At 51.1% G+C, this 20,085-nt stretch overlaps 3 protein-coding genes across 7 annotated transcripts in view; all 3 read left to right on the top strand.

Annotated features, from left to right (window-relative positions):
• Window positions 1–107: 107 nt before the first annotated feature.
• Window positions 108–8,204, top strand: puf60a (poly-U binding splicing factor a). Of its 4 annotated transcripts, none has more exons than XM_086204653.1 (11): window positions 108–735; window positions 2,583–2,678; window positions 2,772–2,858; window positions 2,973–3,023; window positions 3,465–3,626; window positions 3,912–4,004; window positions 4,170–4,383; window positions 4,474–4,664; window positions 4,820–4,934; window positions 5,904–6,145; window positions 6,301–8,204. In XM_086204653.1, exons 1-11 carry the CDS (start codon window positions 715–717, stop codon window positions 6,598–6,600), a joined length of 1,572 nt encoding a protein of 523 aa, XP_086060779.1. In that variant the 5' UTR covers window positions 108–714; the 3' UTR covers window positions 6,601–8,204. The 4 variants fall into 4 exon arrangements, with proteins under 4 accessions (XP_086060779.1, XP_086060781.1, XP_086060780.1 ...); XM_086204655.1 differs by having other exon boundaries at window positions 2,417–2,678; XM_086204654.1 differs by having other exon boundaries at window positions 108–1,448; window positions 2,417–2,678.
• A 410-nt stretch (window positions 8,205–8,614) lies between these two features.
• On the top strand, window positions 8,615–16,723 carry klhl18 (kelch-like family member 18). Of its 2 annotated transcripts, none has more exons than XM_086204646.1 (10): window positions 8,615–8,811; window positions 9,594–9,724; window positions 9,810–9,950; window positions 10,075–10,273; window positions 10,393–10,553; window positions 10,636–10,772; window positions 12,980–13,202; window positions 13,277–13,381; window positions 15,163–15,274; window positions 15,368–16,718. In XM_086204646.1, exons 1-10 carry the CDS (start codon window positions 8,683–8,685, stop codon window positions 15,752–15,754), a joined length of 1,725 nt encoding a protein of 574 aa, XP_086060772.1. In that variant the 5' UTR covers window positions 8,615–8,682; the 3' UTR covers window positions 15,755–16,718. The 2 variants fall into 2 exon arrangements, with proteins under 2 accessions (XP_086060772.1, XP_086060774.1); XM_086204648.1 differs by lacking the exon at window positions 8,615–8,811 and adding an exon at window positions 8,965–9,423 and having other exon boundaries at window positions 15,368–16,723.
• A 2,914-nt stretch (window positions 16,724–19,637) lies between these two features.
• The window catches only part of pex19 (peroxisomal biogenesis factor 19), an 8,890-nt gene continuing 8,442 nt past the window's right edge, over window positions 19,638–20,085 (top strand). The window contains exon 1 of the mRNA XM_086204668.1: window positions 19,638–19,777. Coding sequence (XP_086060794.1) covers window positions 19,714–19,777 — 64 coding nt within the window. The 5' untranslated portion in view covers window positions 19,638–19,713. The remainder of the gene's footprint in view (window positions 19,778–20,085) is intronic.

Below are 20,085 nucleotides of genomic sequence, written 5' to 3'. Positions count from 1 at the left end.
GAGGAAGAAGTGCTGCTGAAAAGTGCCCTTCCAAAGGCATCAGACACAGTGACCAACAACGCCGCGCACACGGGGTTTGAGTGGCAGGTGGATCAGCAGGTGGCTCATCAGTGTTGTAACCGTGCCGCTGTTGAGTGGGCGGCGGGTTCCTTTACCATCGCCAACACTGGAGAAGCTTCCCTTTGCTGCCATCATTCACTGTCAGGCTGCTGCTCTGCAGCGGCGGGAGTTTTTAAGGTGGAATGTTTCCTGTTCGCGTTACTGAGTGCATGATTTGATGTGGTGAATCAAACAAACCACCTTAAATGTAAAAGATGTTTCTGTCCTGACATCTGCCGTGGTTTCCTCCAGTGGCTGCAGGTGCAGCAGGCCCAGTGACCAGCACAGCACGCCATCATAAATCACTGTGCGGTTCAGAAACTCCTCTTTTATACTCCAGTCAACTGTTCTTGAACTCTGGATGAACCGTTTCAGAAGCTGGTTTCAGACTGACATCAGGCAGACATCTGGTCCAACTGTCCCGGGTCTCTCCTGCCAATCATGACGAAGACGCAGCGAGTTTGTAAGGTTTTATTGAGAAAGTCTGGACAGCGGAAGTGACGTATGAGGAATCGCAGCTGGTCGCAGTTCTTGGAGAAAGCAAACAGCAGAATCCGACGGATTGGACCGAACACTCTTAGCAGAACCGAGCTCAGACGGCACGAGCGCAGCTGAATGGCGGCGGCGGTTTCCGCGGTAAGAACCTGCAAGCGATCCCGTCAGAGGCCGCTCGGTCTGGAGGTGCTAGGCTAATGCTAACTGGAAGGAGCGGACTCACGGAGCTTGTAGTCAATAAACGGATCCTTGTTAAACGTGAACTCAATCACCGGTTGGTTAGCTGAGCTAAGCTAACAGACGCTCCTTGCGGTTCTGTTGTCTGGGGCGGAGCCAGCTGGTTCTGACACCTGAGCAGGTGCAGGATGATGCTGAGGAAGACCGGGTTGCGATCAGGCCACGAGATCCAGCTGATGTTTACGGTCAGACACCAGAACCGTGCGGAACCTAACGTCGTGACGTCATTGACCCCTGGACGTGTTGTAAACTGTAAAAACATTAAAGATCAATTGTTTTTTTGACGAAGGAGCAGAGGTCTTTGTTGCCTTGGAAACTCAAAAATGAGAGAGAAGAGTGACGCGGTAGTGTGACTGTCACTGAGCATGCTCAGTGACTGCACCTTCAAGCTTCGAGTGGACGACGGGGCTGTCCCATCACGCACGCACGCCGTGCGCGTCCATGTGAGCAGCGTCAGTGCGCATGCGCGGCAATGCGTTCTTCCAACTAAAGTGCAAGGGTTTGAATTGCCCTTCACCTGTACTTACGGAGGGAGAGGTGTCACTGCCACTGTGCATCGCGTGAAGTTGATTGAAAGAAGACCTGCGCTGCGTCCGAATGGCCAAGCAGGTCTGATGGTAGGTCTCAGGGCAGGTCGGAGGCTGTCCCAGACCACAACTGGCGCGAGTAGCGACCTACTTCAACCGAAATTCCAGCCTAAACACGCCCACATTGTAGGTCGGTTCAGGTGCATCCTACGGAGCAACCCATGGCCCACAATGCACCGCGGACTTCTTCTTCGTCCCCTAAAAACTTGTGGACCCGCAAGCCAAGTTAGCGCCACCAACAGTCTCCCATTCTGATGAACACCAACATTTATAGTTGTTGTTGACTAAAGGTGCGTTCATGTGCTTAATAATAGAGAACGAGGGAAAGGTGCTCAGAGTGGAGTGCAGTACCACAGTCAGGCCAGCAGGTGGGGCTTTCGTTGGTGCCGTCTACCTAATTGCGGTATCTGTGCTCTGCCAGCAGAGGTCGTGCTTCACCACCAATCGTCGAGGGTGTCTGAATGGTGCCTCCTGTTTAGGTTGTAGCAGGAGGACGTAGCAGGAGGACGTAGGTTGGTACCTGGCAGTTCGGACGCAGCCATGAAGTTTTTTCATTTCACATCGGCTGCACACACACACATCTATATAAATGTGTGTACAATCATATATGTATGTATACATGTATGATGATGTGTGTCACTGTTGTCATTAGTGGTACTGTAACGTCCTGAGGTGTCACCACGTTGGCAGCACGACTGACGCGTCCGTGTAGGTCAACAGCGTTGATGACGTTCCACTTTACCACTTCGTTCCTGCCCATTGGTTGGATTTATTGCAGCCACTCACTACACTTGATGAGGCTGGACATCAGGTCGCCAGTGGCCACTTGACACACGCCAGTCACATGTTCCTGTCATGTGACAAAACGCCTCCAAAGTGTGTGTGTAAGCAAGCGTTCTCCCTGGGGCGTGGGGAATTGGGACAGCCCCCCGGTTCTGACCTCGGTCGTAGGGTGGATGTTTATGATCAAGTCCAGTTCCTTTCTGTTATTATTAAAGTTTCAGTGAAGAGTTCATGAGAGAGATCAGTCGTCCTCCAAAGAACAGAGCGACCAGTCGCTCGCTGCCCGAGGGACAGTGAACTTCCTGTCGATGAATCCAGGCGATCTTAGGACGCGTTAGCTGATGGTGTGTTGTGTTGCTCACCTGTGGGCGGCACCAACAGGGAGGCCCGGCTCTCATCATGGAGAACGGACCGAGCACCACCACCAAGCTGGGCCTGCCGCCGCTCACACTCAACCAGCAGGAGGCGCTGCAGAAGGTAACGGCTCACTCCAGGCAGCAGGAAGTGCTCTCATGGCGTGCCAGCAGACTGTCTGCTGTCTGAACTGCTGTGATTGGCTGCTTCCTACAGGCAAAGAAATACGCCATGGAGCAGAGCATCAAGAGCGTCCTGGTGAAACAGACGCTGGCTCAGCAGCAGCAGATCACCAGCCTGCAGGTGAGAGCTCCCCAAGTTCAGGTACCCCCCCCCCCCCCCCGTCATTCACGCCAACATCACTGATGTCACTACGTGTCGTCCATGTCATAAACCCGCTGTCTGTCTCCGTTTTAGATGGCGTCTCTGTCCATGGGCCTGGGAGACGCTCTGTCCCCTCTGCAGTCGGTACGTTTCTCAGCCCTGATTGGCTTGGACAGGTGAACCATCACTGACACTCACCTGGTTCTTGATTCACCTTTGACCTCCCACTGTCATGTTCATCGACGAATCTTTGCTTCACGTACTTTGTTGGCTTCAGCACAGCGACGATAGCGGCAAGGACGTGTACAGGTACGGGCCGCGGCCGCCGAGCTGCTAGCGAGGAACAAAGAATAATAACCAGCCTCTTCTCTTCCTCAATGCTGCTGCGTTCATTCGAGTTAACGCCATAAACGCCGTCAGGCCCAAATCAGAATCCAGGTTCTATAACCTGAAGTTCTACCAGGCCCTCACAGTGTTGGTGTACGTCTCCGGGTAACTGTGTGCGGTCTGATGATGTCACTGTGATGTCATTAAGAGGACCTCTCCCTTTCAGAGCAGGTATGTTATGTCTTTCCTCCTGTTCAGGTGGCGGCTCAACGCCAGCGTGCTCTCGCCATCATGTGCCGCGTTTACGTCGGCTCCATCTACTACGAGCTTGGCGAGGACACCATCAGACAGGCCTTCATCCCCTTTGGACCAATCAAAAGCATCGACATGTCCTGGGACTCGGTCACCATGAAACACAAGGTCAGAGGTCATGCTGTCATGTGGTGTTGATGGGAACACAGGCACATCATTGCTGTAACCACGGTAACGACCTCTTTCATGTGGCACTTTTAAACCAGGGCTTCACCGAGCGAAGCCCCGACGATGAACCCAACAGTTTAAAAACGCCGTCATGCAAAGTGAAAGTGCATTTTTAGAGGTGACGTTGAGGCTGCGAGCCTCCCGCCGGCCGTCAGGAGACCAAACCTCTGGTTTGGAACCTGAAGCCTCAAAGTCCTGACAGCGTCCGTGTGTTTGTGCCTGCAGGGTTTCGCCTTCGTGGAATACGAGATGCCGGAGGCGGCTCAGCTGGCTCTGGAGCAGATGAACTCCGTGGTCCTCGGGGGCAGAAACATCAAGGTGAGTCCTGATGGACGACCTCGCCAAACTCACCTGATGGCCAGAAGATCCTGATGTTCATCCCTGGAACCTTTCCAACAGCGCCGCGGCTGAAGACGAGGGTAGATTAGCCAGTAACTCCTTTGGCAGCGGCTTTGCTGAGAATCCCTCCTCCTCATCTTCCAGGTGGGCAGGCCCAGTAACATCGGACAGGCTCAGCCAATCATTGACCAGCTGGCGGAAGAAGCTCGTGCCTTCAACAGGATCTATGTGGCGTCTGTGCACCCTGACCTCTCTGATGACGACATCAAGAGTGTCTTTGAGGCCTTCGGCAAGATCAAGTCCTGCATGCTAGCCCGAGAGCCGACCACAGGACGCCACAAAAGCTATGGCTTCATCGGTAAGTAGAGCGATGCGCGAGGGGCGCCGCGGCCACTTGGGGGGTGACGATCAGATGGCGATGTGATGTTTTGGTGTTGTTGGTTACCAGAGTACGAAAAGCCCCAGTCTGCTCAGGACGCTGTCGCCTCCATGAACCTGTTTGACCTCGGAGGTCAGTACCTGCGGGTGGGGAAGGCAGTGACTCCGCCCATGCCCCTTCTCACACCGACAGCCCCTGGAGGCCTCCCTGCTGCCGCCGCTGTTGCTGCTGCCGCTGCCACAGCCAAGATCTCCGCTCAGGTACCTCCTGAAGCCCCACCTCCTCCTCAGACAGCGAGAACAAGGACTAATGTTTGTTTGGACCTGGACCTGGACCTGGACCTGGTCCCCCAGTTTGAACAGCTGTACTTAATATACTGACAGCAGTAGTTGATACACTTCTGTGTTGCGTTCAGGAGGCGGTTGGAGCGTCGGTGCTCGGGGCTCTGGCCGGGCCGGCACTGCTCTCTCAGCAGCTCGGAGGACTTCCTCAAGCTGTCATGGCTGCTCAAGCTCCAGGTGTCATCACAGGTGGGAACACTGACAGCCCCGCCCCCACACTTAAACCCCACCCCATGAGTGTTCACGTCCAGTCGCATCAGAGCTCTCCTGCCAGCTGCAGCCTAATCAAATTTTAACAAGTGGGTCGTCCTCCAAGCCCCGCCCACACTGGCTGTTACTTGCCATGTGGCAACAATCAATCACGGAGCGTTTTCATCCACTCGCCGTCAGATGTTTCACATCATATTGGTCTTTTTGAACAGACTTTAAAAAAATAAGATGTTGCTCAGTAATTCGGTGTCTTGGTGCCGCGTGGCTCCAGGCGGCAGCGGGACTTCAGCCGCCAGTTTTCTTTTTACCTGCAGCTTTCAGCTTCTGAGCCGTGTTGACGTGTTCAGAGGTCAAATCCTCAGCAGGTCAACCAGACAGGAAGTAGTTGTGTTGGTCATTCTTCACCAGAACTGTCGACTAATAGATTTTCTCTTGTTATTGTCTTCTCTCTCTCTCTCTCCTTCCCTCCCTCTATCGCCTCCACATTCTAATTGACAGCTGCCTCTTAGCCCCTCCCCCTTTGCTGCCCAACCATGGGAAGAGGACTTTTTCTCGCCCCTCTCTTTACAAATAGCTCCTCATTCCTATTGGCCAGTGAGGCTTGTGTGTGTGTGTGTGTGTGTGTGTGTGTGTGTGTGTGTTGAGGGGGTCATGTTCATCTTCTTCAAACCTTTATTTCTGTCTGTTTCTGCACATTTGTGAGTGTTGGCGGTAGAGGAAGAACATGGCGGCTGACAGTCCAGGTGCGCTCGTTTATGGCTGCTGTTGTACCCCAGCGGATGGCGTTAAAGCTTGAGCTCCACCTGCCTCCTGAGCAGGGCGGTGCAGTCCTCTCAAACCAGTGTACCCAGTCTCTGGACTGGTTCTCAGGCTGGGCTTACCTCCCCACTGCTGCACCGCTGCTGCCCGTTTGACGGTCCAGTCCTTGCTGCTTCCTCTCTGTTTCAGGCGTGACCCCGGCACGACCTGGCCTGCCACAGGTGGGTCTGGTGAACCCAGTGCTGGCCACGCCCCCAGCATCAGTAACCTTGTTTGGTGGTGAGGTGAAGAGGAAGGAAGAGGAGGAGGAGTGTCAGCAGGAAGCTCAACAGGACGGCGCCATGGAGCCGCTCAGTGAGCAGGAGCACATGAGCATCAGCGGCAGCAGCGCCCGGCACATGGTGATGAGGAAGCTGCTGCGCAAGCGGGAGGTAGGGGGGGGGCACGACATGACACGCCACACTACCATGCCCACACCACGGCTCATCACTGGTGACTCGTTGCAGAGGTCACATGAGACGGGAAGCAGGGGGATGGACTGGGTCTCTGGGTTGACATGAACTTGTGCGCTTGTGTCCCCCATCAGTCCACCGTCATGGTCCTGAGGAACATGGTTGGCCCTGATGACATCGATGATGACCTGGAGGGCGAGGTGACGGAGGAGTGTGGGAAGTTTGGCAAGGTGAAGCGTGTCATCATCTATCAGGAGCGGCAGGGCGAGGAAGACGATGCAGACGTGATTGTAAAGATCTTCGTGGAGTTCTCGGAGGCCGCAGAGATGAACCGGGCCATCCAGGCGCTCGACCAGCGCTGGTTCGGAGGTCGCAAAGTGTCAGCAGAGGTGTACGACCAGGAACGCTTCGAGAGCAGCGACTTGTCGGCGTAGACACGTTCCAATGTCCGTTTGTGGGACGGAGAGACATTCAGTTCCTCAGTTTACGTGCGTGCAGGATGTGAAGGACCAGTCAGCTGCTTTCCATCGTTCTGCTCCGCCCCTCCACTCAGCTGGCGACGTCCTGCCGTTAACGAGTGCAGGCGTCGTTAACCTCTGACCTGCTGCATCTCAGGTCAGGAGACAACCTGCAGTCTGAACATTCAGTCTCTGTGTCTCCTCGCGGTCCGGTGCCACGCCACGCCACGCCACGCCACGCCACGCCACGCCACGCCACGCAGGAGCACAAAGCATTTGTCCATTAGTCTCCCAAGCTCACCGCCCGCCCACATGACCAGTGATCAGGCCATCGTGGTGGCGTGCATTTCTGCTGGGAAACTAAAGGCTGCGACCAATAAGAGAGCCTGACCTTTTCATCCTGTGACCAATTACAGCTCGGCGGTAGAAGATTGATTGACTACCGTTTAGTCGACCATCAGCCACGTTTTCATTATCGATCGTTAACTCAATCCATCATTGATCAGTAAAACGCCGCCTGTGTTGGTCACATGTCAGCTTCTAATTCGTCAAGATTAACAGCGGCAGTGACACATCAAGGACCTTTGAAGTGGACCAAAGTTCCCGATTGCTCGGAATCTGACATCATCAACTAAGATGGCAGACGGAGAAAAGGGAAGTAAGTGAGGAATGAACGCCGTGTCACCTTGGTTCTGCCTTGTGAGCTGAACATGCCGATGCCTCAACCAACACGAATTAACATAAAATGCCATATTTAGATGATGAGGTCATACATCTATCAAGATGCGTTGACATTCTCTCTCAAAGGTCAGAAGGTCAAAGCTCAACCCCCTTTGAACTCTTCACAGACGGACATGTCGAAGTATCGGAGGAACGCGTCTCCTTCAGCGAACAGGAGAGATGTGATGATGTGCAGGAAGTGGGATGCAGGGTCACGCGTGTAGAGACAGTTGGCATGTTTACTCCTGCACCGGCGTGTCGACTGGACACAAACCTGAGAGAACAGGAGGAATTCCAGTGGCGTGACCGAACTGTGTTTGATGACTTGGTCGATTGAGAAAAATGATTGATAAAGAACGTCACATGTCGAGCAGTTGCAGCATCTCGTGGCGTTTGACTCTTGGATGAACGATGAAAAGCAGCTGTGGTCCAGATGTTACAGCCGTCTGACCTCTGAAGCCATCGTCATGGAGACCGTAGCTGCAGACGATGTGTTCAGGTTCTTTAAGTCAAACACCAAAATATTTGAAAAAAATTCCTTTTGTTTCTGTTTTTTTTTACACATTTGCTTTTGTTTCTCTGTTTTTCATAAAAAAGATAAAAAAAAGTAATTCTGATTGATCACCAAGTTTCCGTCCTCTTGCCTTTGATTCAAAGGTCTTAGTGGCAGTCGTGATCCCACGTTCATGTTCCACTCATCTGGGATGAACGGGGCGCCTCAGAACCATTAAAAGGGTTCCAGAGTTCTTCAGCATGGATTTATTTTAATTTATGACTCAGTTATTGAAATAAATTATGTCCTAAAGTTCTGCTGTTTGCTGTTCCAGCAGGACTTTTGAGTCTTTATGCATAGAAATATTCTTGTCCTGTCTGGTAAATACGACCGAATCTCTTCTTAACTGTGGTTTCATCGAGTTGCTGAATATTTCACACACAAGAAACATCAGAATGACAACACAAGACAAACAAATTCACAGTCATTGTTTTGAGGAGGAAATTCTTGATGGATCTTTTCATATCCTCCAAAAACTGAAACAGGTAAAGTTATTGATGAACACTCGTCATGTTATGTTGTCATGTTAGACTGAATGAAAAATGCATTTGAATCCCTAAAATCTCATGAACGAACAAGATCTCGACAGGGAAAACAAAGAGGAATTGGTTTCCCTGTCGTTGAATGGAAGCGTTAACTGTACATGATGACGGTCAGCCCCTTTTATTCTGAAGACGGCTACCGGAAATGTCGGTGTTTCCTGCTGGCAAAGTGACGTCAGCTCGCAGGTGTACGGCGGCTCGCGGGGCTCAGACCGCGCCGCTCCGCCGCTGCTGCCGCCGACGATGGGAGACGTTCTCTGCGAAGAGCTCGAGGATTTAGTTCATTTCTCGGTGCACGATCTACCTGCACGCGGCTATGTCGTCATGGAGGAGATCCGACGTCAGGGGAAACTCTGTGATGTCACGCTCAAGGTAAAACTGAGGCTAAAAGGTAGCTGGCTAGCAAGAAGCTAGCAGAGGGAGCCCGGCTGAGGGAGCTAACAACATGCTAACTTAGCTCAGAGCGGATTATTACACCAATGAAGCGAACTGCTTGCTAATAGCGGATTATTACCGGAAGCTTCCAGCCGGTTCTGGCAGGAACATGACGTCACATTTGATCAGCCGCAACAGATTCAGTCAAGATTCCGGTGACCTCTGACCCGCTGAACGTTCAGTTTATTGCAACAAGTGGAGCTCTGTTCCGCCTCGTGAGAAACTTGACGTTGTGACGTGAGATGTAGCGATAGGAGGAAGCAAAACCCCTAATAACCAGGAGTTTAAGACGTCAGCAACAGTCGACCTGGTTTCAGCCGGTCATTGGCCTCTGAGCAAGTTGTATCAGTTGTTATGTCTGAACTTCCACTGCCGAGCTGATGGCATCGCCCTGGCACCACCACCGCGGTCACGTGTGTGGACGACTTCTCCAGACGTTCCTGTAGATGTCAGACGGCGGTCATGATGCTGACTGTCTCAACAGTTTCCTGTTTGTTCCAACCTCACATTGAATCTCCTTCAACTCGCCAACATGCCGACCGCTCAAGGGTCCGTCAGTCGTTTCCTCATGTAATTGATAATTTATGAAACGAAAACGTGACAAATGTCGTCCCCGCTGACCGCGGCGAACCAGGACTGATCACATCTGAGTGGCTGATACCTGGAGACGGCGCTGCTCTGATCGCCGTTCATGCATCTCCCTCCTCCTTTGTCTGCAGGTCGGCGATCACAAGTTCAGCGCTCACCGGATCGTTCTGGCGGCCTCCATCCCGTACTTCCACGCCATGTTCACCAATGACATGGTGGAGTGTAAACAGGATGAGATCCTGATGCAAGGGATGGACCCCAGGTAACTAGAACCCGCCCACCTGTCTTACGTGTGTCTACAGGCCAGTCGGTTGTGGTACCAGTCTTTCCCGTCCTTTTCTCTGCAGCGCTCTGGAGGCTCTCATCAACTTTGCGTACAGTGGCCACGTTGCCATCGACCAGCAGAATGTTCAGTCTCTCCTGATTGGTTCGAGCTTCCTGCAGCTGCAGAATGTGAAAGACGCCTGCTGTTCCTTCCTGCAGGAGAGGTGAGCAACACGCCGCCGCACATGCTCAGTCCACCTGCGGTGAATTCAGATTCAGAAAACCTTTTTTAAGGGGGTGGTTAAGGAGGGTGAAGATGAAACCCCAGCGTGTGTCCTTGATGTTCAGGTTGCACCCTAAGAACTGTCTGGGCGTCCGCCAGTTCGCCGAGACCATGATGTGCACGACGCTGTACGACTCGGCCAACAGCTTCCTGCACCAGCACTTTGTGGACGTGTCCTTGTCGGACGAGTTCCTGGGCCTGCGGACGGAGGAGGTTCTGGAGCTGGTCGGCTGCGACGAGCTCAACGTGAAGGCTGAGGAGCAGGTGAGGCGAGACCCGGAGACACGTTCAGAACCCAGAATCCAGAACCCCTTTCTGGCACCAGGCAGGTGCTGTATGTGAAGGAGTGTGTGGACCAAGGTGACGGCGTGTATTGTGCTCAGGTGTTCGAGGCGGTTCTCACCTGGGTTTATCATGACCGTGACCACCGTGAGGCTCTGCTACCTGAGCTGCTGTCCAAGATCCGACTTCCTCTGTGTCGACCTCAGTTCCTGTCTGACCGAGTCCAACAGGATGAACTCGTTCGCTGCTGTCACAAATGCAGGTGAGACAGGTGATACAGGGAAGTGATGAGTCACGTGACTGCGTCCTCAGAGGCTTAACAGTTTGACCTTGTGTGCCGTCAGAGACCTGGTGGACGAAGCCAAAGACTTCCACCTGATGTTGGAGCGGCGGCCTCACCTGCCTGCATTCAAGACCAGACAGAGGTGCTGCACATCCATCACAGGGCTCATCTACGCTGTGGGCGGTCTCAACAGCTCAGGTACCTGCTTGTGGCTCCGTCTCCCTGTCTGCCTTCACAGACTAAGAAGCACAAGTATGGGATCTGTGATGGTACCTGAGCACGAGGACGAGCCGCTCAGAGAACCTGATGTGATCTCAGGTCCATCTAACAGGTTCTGTTCCACCAGGGTCCAACCTTCTGCTGGGAGAAGCAGCAGCTCTCACTGCTGTGTCGACACGTCGGCTCCATCACCATCGCGTCTAGGCAACCGTCGCCTCGTCTCGGATATGTTGTGGTGTTGTGACATCATCATGTAGCCTTGTTTGAGACCTGAAGTGTTTTTTTTTTTTTTAATTGTTAATGAAATTAAATTTCCCAAATGGAGTTTGGCCCTAAGCAGCACAGGTTTGTTCTCCGTCTCCGACTCAGTGCTGATGGACATGACGCCGCATCAAACTGCTTCTCACCTAAGAATTTCACAACTTCGCAATGTGGCGATGGGGGTGGAGCCGCACGTTGAGAGTGGAGCTGGGGGTGGGGGGTTTTGTCCACTGAAAAATAAAAGCAAGGGAGTAACGACCCTGTTTTCAGAGACCTGGAGAGGTGCGACTACACGAGGCAAGGCAGTTTTCTTTGTAGCCTGTTTTCCCCACCAGTTTGTCTCCAGGCTTCATGGCATCATAACAACATCCTCTGCCCTCAGAGCCTCACATCGACTGAGGAGAAACTCCATAGAAAACCTTGAACAGGGAAAAATGGGAGAAACCTCAGGGTGAGGAGGGGAGGAGGATCCCTCACCAGGAGGGACAGACGTGCAGGAGATGTTGGTACAGACAAGAAAAGAGTTTATAACACAGAATGGAGGAAACATGGAAATGTTAATAACAGTTGAAGAAGGAAGCTTCTGGAAGGGGAGGCAGGGAGAGCAAGCCAGCTTGATGGAGGACTGGATGGTAGACTGGTTCATGGGAGGGGAGGCAGGGAGAGCGAGCCAGCTTGATGGGGGACTGGATGGTAGACTGGTTCATGGTAGGGGAGGCAGGGAGAGCAAGCCAGCTTGATGGGGGACTGGATGGTAGACTGGTTCATGGAAGGGGAGGCAGGGAGAGCAAGCCAGCTTGATGGGGGACTGGATGGTAGACTGGTTCATGGGAGGGGAGGCAGGGAGAGCGAGCCAGCTTGATGGGGGACTGGATGGTAGACTGGTTCATGGAAGGGGAGGCAGGGAGAGCAAGCCAGCTTGATGGGGGACTGGATGGTAGACTGGTTCATGGTAGGGGAGGCAGGGAGAGCAAGCCAGCTTGATGGGGGACTGGATGGTAGACTGGTTCATGGAAGGGGAGGCAGGGAGAGCAAGCCAGCTTGATGGGGGACTGGATGGTAGACTGGTTCATGGGAGGGGAGGCAGGGAGAGCAAGCCAGCTTGATGGGGGACTGGATGGTAGACTGGTTCATGGAAGGGGAGGCAGGGAGAGCAAGCCAGCTTGATGGGGGACTGGATGGTAGACTGGTTCATGGGAGGGGAGGCAGGGAGAGCAAGCCAGCTTGATGGGGGACTGGATGGTAGACTGGTTCATGGGAGGGGAGGCAGGGAGAGCAAGCCAGCTTGATGGGGGACAGGACAGGAGAGGAGAGGAGAGGAGAGGAGGGAAGGGCTCCATGTAACCTGATGTGTCCCCCAGCAGTCTCAGCCTGTAGCAGCATAGCTATCAATGGTTCAGAGCTACCTGAACCAGTCCTGACTGAAGGCTCTGTCATAAAGGAAAGTCTTAAGCCTGGACTTAAACGTAGTTAGAGTGTCTGCCTCTCTGACCCATGGAGAGATGCTGGTTCCACAGTAGAGGAGCCCGGTAACTAAAGGCTCTACCTCCCAGTCTGTTTTATTGATACTGGGAGTCACTAAGAGACCTGCATTCTGGGAGCGGAGTGCTCTGGTGGGACAGGAGGGACTAATGAGCTCTTTCAAATATGATGGAGCTTCATCATTGAGAGCCTGATGAGTCAGCAGAAGGACTTTGAAGTGGATTCTAGATCCTACAGGAAGGAGAGAAGCTAAAGTGGAGAGATGTGTTCTCTCTTCTAAACTCCCGTCAAAACCCTGGCTGCAGCGTTCTGGACCAGCTGGAGACTCTTTAGGGAGTATTTAGGACATCCTGACAGGAGAGAGTTGCAGTGGTCCAGCCTAGAAGTGATAAATGCATGCATGGCCGTCTGGTCCTCAGCTGATGCCAGGTTTCCTTCTCCAGGTGACTCATTAAATGTGGTCGAAGTGTTTGATCCAATTGGGAACTTCTGGGAGCGCTGCCAGCCAATGAGGACAGCTCGGAGCAGAGTGGGCGTGGCTGTCATTAACGGGCTGCTGTACGCCATTGGAGGATATGACGGTCAGTCACGGCTCAGTACTGTGGAGGTTTACAACCCGGAGACAGACAGCTGGACACGAGTGTCCAGCATGAACAGCCAGCGCAGGTCAGTATACCGTCTATATGTGAAAGAGTGCTGGGATCAATATGCTGACAGAATGACGGTGTTGTCATCCTCAGTGCCATGGGAACAGTGGTGATAGATGGACACATCTATGTGTGTGGCGGCTACGATGGGAAATCATCACTGAACTCAGTGGAGCGATACTCCCCTGACACAGACAGGTGAGTGAGAGAGATGGACAGGTGAGAGAGAGAGATGGACAGGTGAGAGAGAGAGATGGACAGGTAAGAGAGAGAGAGATGGACAGGTGAGAGAGAGAGAGATGGACAGGTGAGAGAGAGAGAGATGGACAGGTGAGAGAGAGAGAGATGGACAGGTGAGAGAGAGAGATGGACAGGTGTGAGAGAGAGATGGACAGGTGAGAGAGAGAGATGGACAGGTGAGAGAGAGAGAGATGAACAGGTGAGAGAGAGAGATGAACAGGTGAGAGAGAGAGATGGACAGGTGAGAGAGAGAGATGGACAGGTGAGAGAGAGAGAGAGAGATGGACAGGTGAGAGAGAGAGAGAGAGATGGACAGGTGAGAGAGAGAGAGATGGACAGGTGAGAGAGAAATGGACAGGTGAGAGAGAGAGATGGACAGGTGAGAGAGAGAGAGAGAGATGGACAGGTGAGAGAGAGAGAGATGGACAGGTGAGAGAGAAATGGACAGGTGAGAGAGAGAGATGGACAGGTGAGAGAGAGAGATGGACAGGTGAGAGAGAGAGATGGACAGGTGAGAGAGAGAGAGAGAGAGATGGACAGGTGAGAGAGAGAGAGATGGACAGGTGAGAGAGAGAGATGGACAGGTGAGAGAGAGAGATGGACAGGTGAGAGAGAGAGAGATGGACAGGTGAGAGAGAGAGAGATGGACAGGTGAGAGAGAGAGATGGACAGGTGAGAGAGAGAGATGGAAAGGTGAGAGAGAGAGATGGACAAGTGAGAGAGAGAGATGGACAGGTGAGAGAGAGAGATGGACAGGTGAGAGAGAGAGATGGACAGGTGAGAGAGAGAGATGGACAGGTGAGAGAGAGAGAGAGAGAGATGGACAGGTGAGAGAGAGAGAGAGAGATGGACAGGTGAGAGAGAGAGAGAGAGAGATGGACAGGTGAGAGAGAGAGAGATGGACAGGTGAGAGAGAGAGATGGACAAGTGAGAGAGAGAGAGATGGACAAGTGAGAGAGAGAGATGGACAAGTGAGAGAGAGAGATAGACAAGTGAGAGAGAGATGTACAGGTGAGAGAGAGAGATGGACAAGTGAGAGAGAGAGATGGACAGGTGAGAGAGAGAGATGGACAGGTGAGAGAGAGAGATGGACAGGTGAGAGAGAGAGATGGACAGGTGAGAGAGAGAGAGAGAGATGGACAGGTGAGAGAGAGAGAGAGAGATGGACAGGTGAGAGAGAGAGAGAGAGAGATGGACAGGTGAGAGAGAGAGAGATGGACAGGTGAGAGAGAGAGATGGACAAGTGAGAGAGAGAGAGAGAGAGATGGACAGGTGAGAGAGAGAGAGATGGACAGGTGAGAGAGAGAGATGGACAAGTGAGAGAGAGAGAGATGGACAAGTGAGAGAGAGAGATGGACAAGTGAGAGAGAGAGATAGACAAGTGAGAGAGAGAGATGTACAGGTGAGAGAGAGAGATGGACAGGTGAGAGAGAGATATGGACAGGTGAGAGAGAGAGAGATGGACAAGTGAGAGAGAGATGGACAGGTGAGAGAGAGATATGGACAGGTGAGAGAGAGAGATATGGACAGGTGAAAGAGAGTTGGACAGGTGAGAGAGAGAGATGGACAGGTGAGAGAGATATGGACAGGTGAGAGAGAGAGAGATATGGACAGGTGAAAGAGAGTTGGACAGGTGAGAGAGAGAGATGGACAGGTGAGAGAGAGAGAGAGAGATGGACAGGTGAGAGAGAGAGATGGACAGGTGAGCATCAGACACTGAACAACTTGTGAACCTGCAGGTGGGCAGTTGTGACGGAGATGAGCGCCAGTCGCAGTGCCGCTGGCGTGACAGTGTTTGATGGGCGCATCTTTGTGTCTGGCGGCCATGACGGGTTACAGATCTTTAACACGGTCAGTGGGATCAGAGAAGCTGGTCAGATTGGTCAATTGTTCGTTTTTAACTGATGTTCGTCAGTAGTGATGTCATCATTGTTTGTCCTACAGGTCGAGTACTACAACCACCACACCAACCGATGGCATGCAGCAGCGGCGATGATGAACAAGCGTTGTCGTCACGGTGCGGCGGCTCTGGGCAGTCATATGTATGTGGCTGGCGGATACGACGGCTCAGGTTTCCTCAGCGGCGCCGAGGTGTTCAACTCTGCATCGGGGCAGTGGAGCCACCTGGTGGCCATGAACACACGACGCAGCAGAGTGTCGCTGGTGGCCACATCAGGCCGCCTGTACGCCGTTGGGGGCTACGACGGACAGTCCAACCTCTGTTCTGTGGAGATGTACAATCCAGACACCAGCCGCTGGACGTTCATGGCCCCCATGGCGTGCCATGAAGGCGGCGTGGGTGTCGGCTGCATCCCCCTGCAGCCCACCTAAACTCACCAATCACAGCTTCAGGATTCTTATTACAGACACGCTGGGGGGTGAGGAAGCCACGCCCTCCCTTGACAGCGTGAAGCCGGGCTCAATGCTTGCATCTGCACACGACATGCCTGATGGATTATGGGTAACGCTGTAGGGTTAGCCCCCAGTGGCTAGCTGCTAGCGTTGTGCTATTAGCAAGAGTGTGGACTGATTGATGTTATTGATTTGGTATTGATTTATACAACAAGCTGCTGACAGGAAGTGACAGACAGGAAGTGACAGATTTAATTTCGCTTCTTTTCTTCATTTTCTAAACCTGATGACTTTCTACCTGGAGACATCACATCAACCCGGTGCCGCCAGTCCTGGATACGAGCAACATGCTGGTGAACGTATCCTCAAGTGGAGCTCGTTGTCGCGTGGTGTCACCTACACGGAACGTTTGTTCTTGTAGGTTCTACAAGCTTCTGGACCTCAACTGGAAGATGGTGACCAACGGCATCTCTGATCCTGGTGTCATCCCCTCGAGGAAAGTGGACATGATGATGAATTCATGACAGCTTTGATGAACCTTCATCAGCTGATTGATTCTGTTGTCTAAGAAACAGTGAGTCATGTGACCTGTTGCTCAGCTGAAGGCTCCAGAACATTAACAATGACGTTTATTGATCTTCAGTTTCCTGTCATGATCATCTGATTGAAAGTAATTATCAATTGATCAACCAGAACTGTCGGCTCATTTTCAGAATAAAAGCACTCAGTTCATCTCGCCTGAAGCTTGACTCAAGAATACATGCTAGCAGCTGGTTAGTCAGTTGATTCATGCATTGATATGTCCTTGGAATGTTTCTCCCCAGTTTGTAAATGGCTCAGTGAGTGTCAGGTCAGGTGATCAGAAATGACCAGTCAGAGTCTTCCTTGCAACCACGACCTTCAGCTGGTGTTAATCTCAGACCTTAACAGGAGTCTTCATCTCACTCAGGTGTTTCTCCCTCCTGCATCACTTCTTAGTGACTCCAGAATGCAGGAAGAACCAGCCACGTCTACTTAGCTTGAAGCTAACAGAGACTGAGAGCTAACAGCAGCTAAACTGTCCAGAAATGTCTGGTCACCATGTCCCCAGGTGGTCTGGTGTGATCCAGGTCTCCTTGATCCAGACGGAGGATCAGGGATCCAGAAACTCTTTGTGATCAGCAAACCTGCAACCGCAGTAGACAGTAGATTTACTGACGTACCAGATGTACGACGATTCCCTGGAAGTCCTGGACGCCTGACTGTTTTATGGTGTTTTGAATTTCGAATGTGCAAGCAGATGAGAGTTTTTCTACTGGGCGCTACAGCTTGCACTCTTGTCAAACAGGCTCAGAATGTGAAGTTGATGTGAGTCTGATGCCACAACAATGGCTTGGAAATGTGACCATGTCTCCTCTGACTGACCAACGCCTGCCAGTCACACAGCAAAAGTTGCAGTGAACCCTCTTTATTTCACAATTCCAAAGCAAGTCGGATGCATTTACAGCAGGTTTGGTCGCAGACAGCCAAGGAGGCTGCAAATTAGATGATAAAACATCTTTGCTATGTTTCTGTTGGTCTTTTCCAGGAGATCTAACCCCAGGAGTTAAATCTGACCACGTATAAAACGATGAGCCTCCACAGACGGCGAGTCACACCAACATCAGCCTCACCTTCCATGTAACAGAGGAGGGAGACGCTTGTCGTAGCAGACGAGGCCGCTTCCTCCCTGAGCAACCAGACAACCCTGGACAACCAGAACAGCAGAGGAGAGCCTCGTTCAACCTCACGGCACCTGCCTGCCTTGTACTAGTACTACTGAGTACTACTGAGTACTACTGAGTAACTATGAAGCTTGAGACAGGTAAGTACACCCAATCAGAATGAATTCATCATGAGGCACACTCTTCATCCATCCAGCCTTCATTTCTCCATCCATCTCTCCAAGATAACCTGTTCTCAAGTTTTGGTTCGTTTATGGGAATATTTTATGTAGTTCTGTCTATTATGTAGTTCTATCTATCTATTATGTAGTTCTATATCTATCTATTATGTAGTTCTATCTAGCTATTATGTAGTTCTATATCTATCTATTATGTAGTTCTATCTAGCTATTATGTAGTTCTATATCTATCTATTATGTAGTTCTATCTAGCTATTATGTAGTTCTATCTATCTATCTATTATGTAGTTCTATCTATCTATTATGTAGTTCTATCTATCCATTATGTAGTTCTATCTATCCATTATGTAGTTCTATCTATCCATCTATTATGTCGTTCTATCTATTATGTAGTTCTATCCATGTATTATGTAGTTCTATCTATCTATCATGTAGTTCTATCTATTATGTAGTTCTATATTTCTATTATGTAGTTCTCTTTCTATTATGTAGTTCCAGCTATTATGTAGTTCTATCCATCTATTATGTAGTTCTATCCATCTATTATGTAGTTCTATCCATCTATTATGTAGTTCTATCCATCTATTATGTAGTTCTATCTTTCTATTATGTAGTTCTATCTATTATGTAGTTCTAGCTATTATGGTTATCTAGCTGGTTCCCCCCTGAGATCACAACTGCCCCTCTCCGCCCTGACTGTGGTGTGGCTCACCAAGGCAAGGGTGCTGCGCCTCGTCGAGCTGACAGTGCCATCGGAAGAAGCCCAGGTACTCTGAGCTGGCCGCTGAGTGCCGGGAGGCTGGCTGGAAATCCACCACCTACCCAGGGGAGGTTGGCTGCCGAGGCTACGCTGGGTTGTCAGCCATACTCCTTTTAGCGACACTATAATGGTAGGGAGGGCTATAAAAGATCTGGCAGAGGAGGCCGAGAAAGGGGGCTTTTGGCTCTGGCTGAGGAGGAAGGACAGGAGCTGGGGAAGAACAGCTAACAGCCGCAGGGGGTGACGGGGAGACGTCCCTGATGACCCTGCAGCTGACCCATGGGAAGCTTCATTAACTGAAGGAATGAATGAAAGAGAAACTGACGAGAGCAACGAGGGTGAACCTCCAATTCAAACTCCTCAGCAGCAGCTGGATGAATGTAGTTTATACTGTTACCACCAGATGGAGCTAAATTTCAATGGAAGTTGTTGGCAATTGTAACAGTCTAGTATAATAGGAAACGAATATTACGTGAGATGAAGTTATTATCTGATTTATATTAGTTACATATAAAATAGCTGTACAAAAAAAAAAGAAAATAAAGTTTTAGTGTGCCGGTGCCTGCACGAAAGGTACCTGTGGTCAGTGTATTAGCAGGTTGAGTAAATTGCCTCTGAAATGCTACGCTTGTATTTCACATCATCTTCATTGTCAGTACTGTAAGAACATGGAGTACATTTTGTCCTGACAAGGGACGAGGACCTAAATACAGACACAGTGACGCAGGCACTCAGGAACGTATTCAAACCAGACCAGACAAGATTACCTCTGGGGGGACACAACTATCCAGACCAGTCCCAGGGTTGTCAAATAAAGAATGTCCGAATTAAAATCATGAAATGAAAATATTATCTACTCTACTTTCAATTTTAAACAAAAACAAATAGACGTTCTATAAATCATGCTTACATGGGTCTACAATATAAGTTGGAGTAAATAAAATTACTTTGACATCCATTACAAGAAATATTAAGAACAAAAATCCAAACATTTGGCACCAGGTAGGTTTACAACCCCCATTGAACGTGAACAGTGAGCGAGCGCTGCATTTTCTTATCACTGTTGGTGAATAAGAACCAAAATGTTTTATCACATGTTGCCTTAAATATTCGCTTCATGGACACCAACCGGTACATACTCCTATTTAAAGGGAAAATTATTCGCTATGAACTCCATAAAAAGCAGCGCTGTGACGTCCTAATATGACGCCATGACGTAACTCTTCGCGACATACATGACGTTCGTTTCCAGCGACGAGCAGCTGCTACCGCTGAGGTGCTCGAGGAGGAAACATCATGGCGTCGGGATCGGGAGAGTCGTCCGCTGGACACGATAAAGAACTGGATGATTTACTGGACAGTAAGTTTGTTCATTGAGTCGGGACTTCTCCCTCCATGTCACTGACGTCATGTTTGTGTCCGCGGTGGTTACGAGCGGCTGCTGGTTAGCTGTATCAGGGTGGTGGTGCTCGGGACCTGCTGCTGGGGCTCCCAACAAGTTCCCAGACCGACCGAGGAGCTTCAAATCTCTCGCTGCGGCAAAGATAGATGGACCCAGGCGGCACCTCTGCAGTGAGACGGCTCATTCTGTCAGTTTTGACAGTTAGCTAGCTGCCATCCGGGCATTCGCCCTTGGTTTATTACTGAGAGACTGTTGACTGAAAATGG

Source organism: Aulostomus chinensis, chromosome 5 (assembly GCF_037954235.1).
Source record: "Aulostomus chinensis isolate RoL2024-O1b breed Wild chromosome 5, RoL_Achi_v1.0, whole genome shotgun sequence".
Lineage (NCBI taxonomy): Eukaryota > Metazoa > Chordata > Actinopteri > Syngnathiformes > Aulostomidae > Aulostomus > Aulostomus chinensis.
Note: the sequence above shows the minus strand (reverse complement) of the source record. Positions and strands in the feature narration are given on the sequence as shown.

Bases quoted from the DNA above. Each gene is read 5' to 3' on its own strand.
- puf60a (XM_086204653.1), top strand. From the start codon at position 715: ATGGCGGCGGCGGTTTCCGCG. The intron at 3,627-3,911 runs GTCAGAGGTCAT...TTGTGCCTGCAG, and splicing joins CGGTCACCATGAAACACAAG to GGTTTCGCCTTCGTGGAATA. The intron at 4,005-4,169 runs GTGAGTCCTGAT...CTCATCTTCCAG, and splicing joins TCGGGGGCAGAAACATCAAG to GTGGGCAGGCCCAGTAACAT.
- klhl18 (XM_086204646.1), top strand. From the start codon at position 8,683: ATGGGAGACGTTCTCTGCGAAGAGCTCGAGGATTTAGTTCATTTCTCG. The intron at 9,725-9,809 runs GTAACTAGAACC...TTTTCTCTGCAG, and splicing joins ATGCAAGGGATGGACCCCAG to CGCTCTGGAGGCTCTCATCA. The intron at 10,773-12,979 runs GTACCTGCTTGT...TTCCTTCTCCAG, and splicing joins GGGCGGTCTCAACAGCTCAG to GTGACTCATTAAATGTGGTC.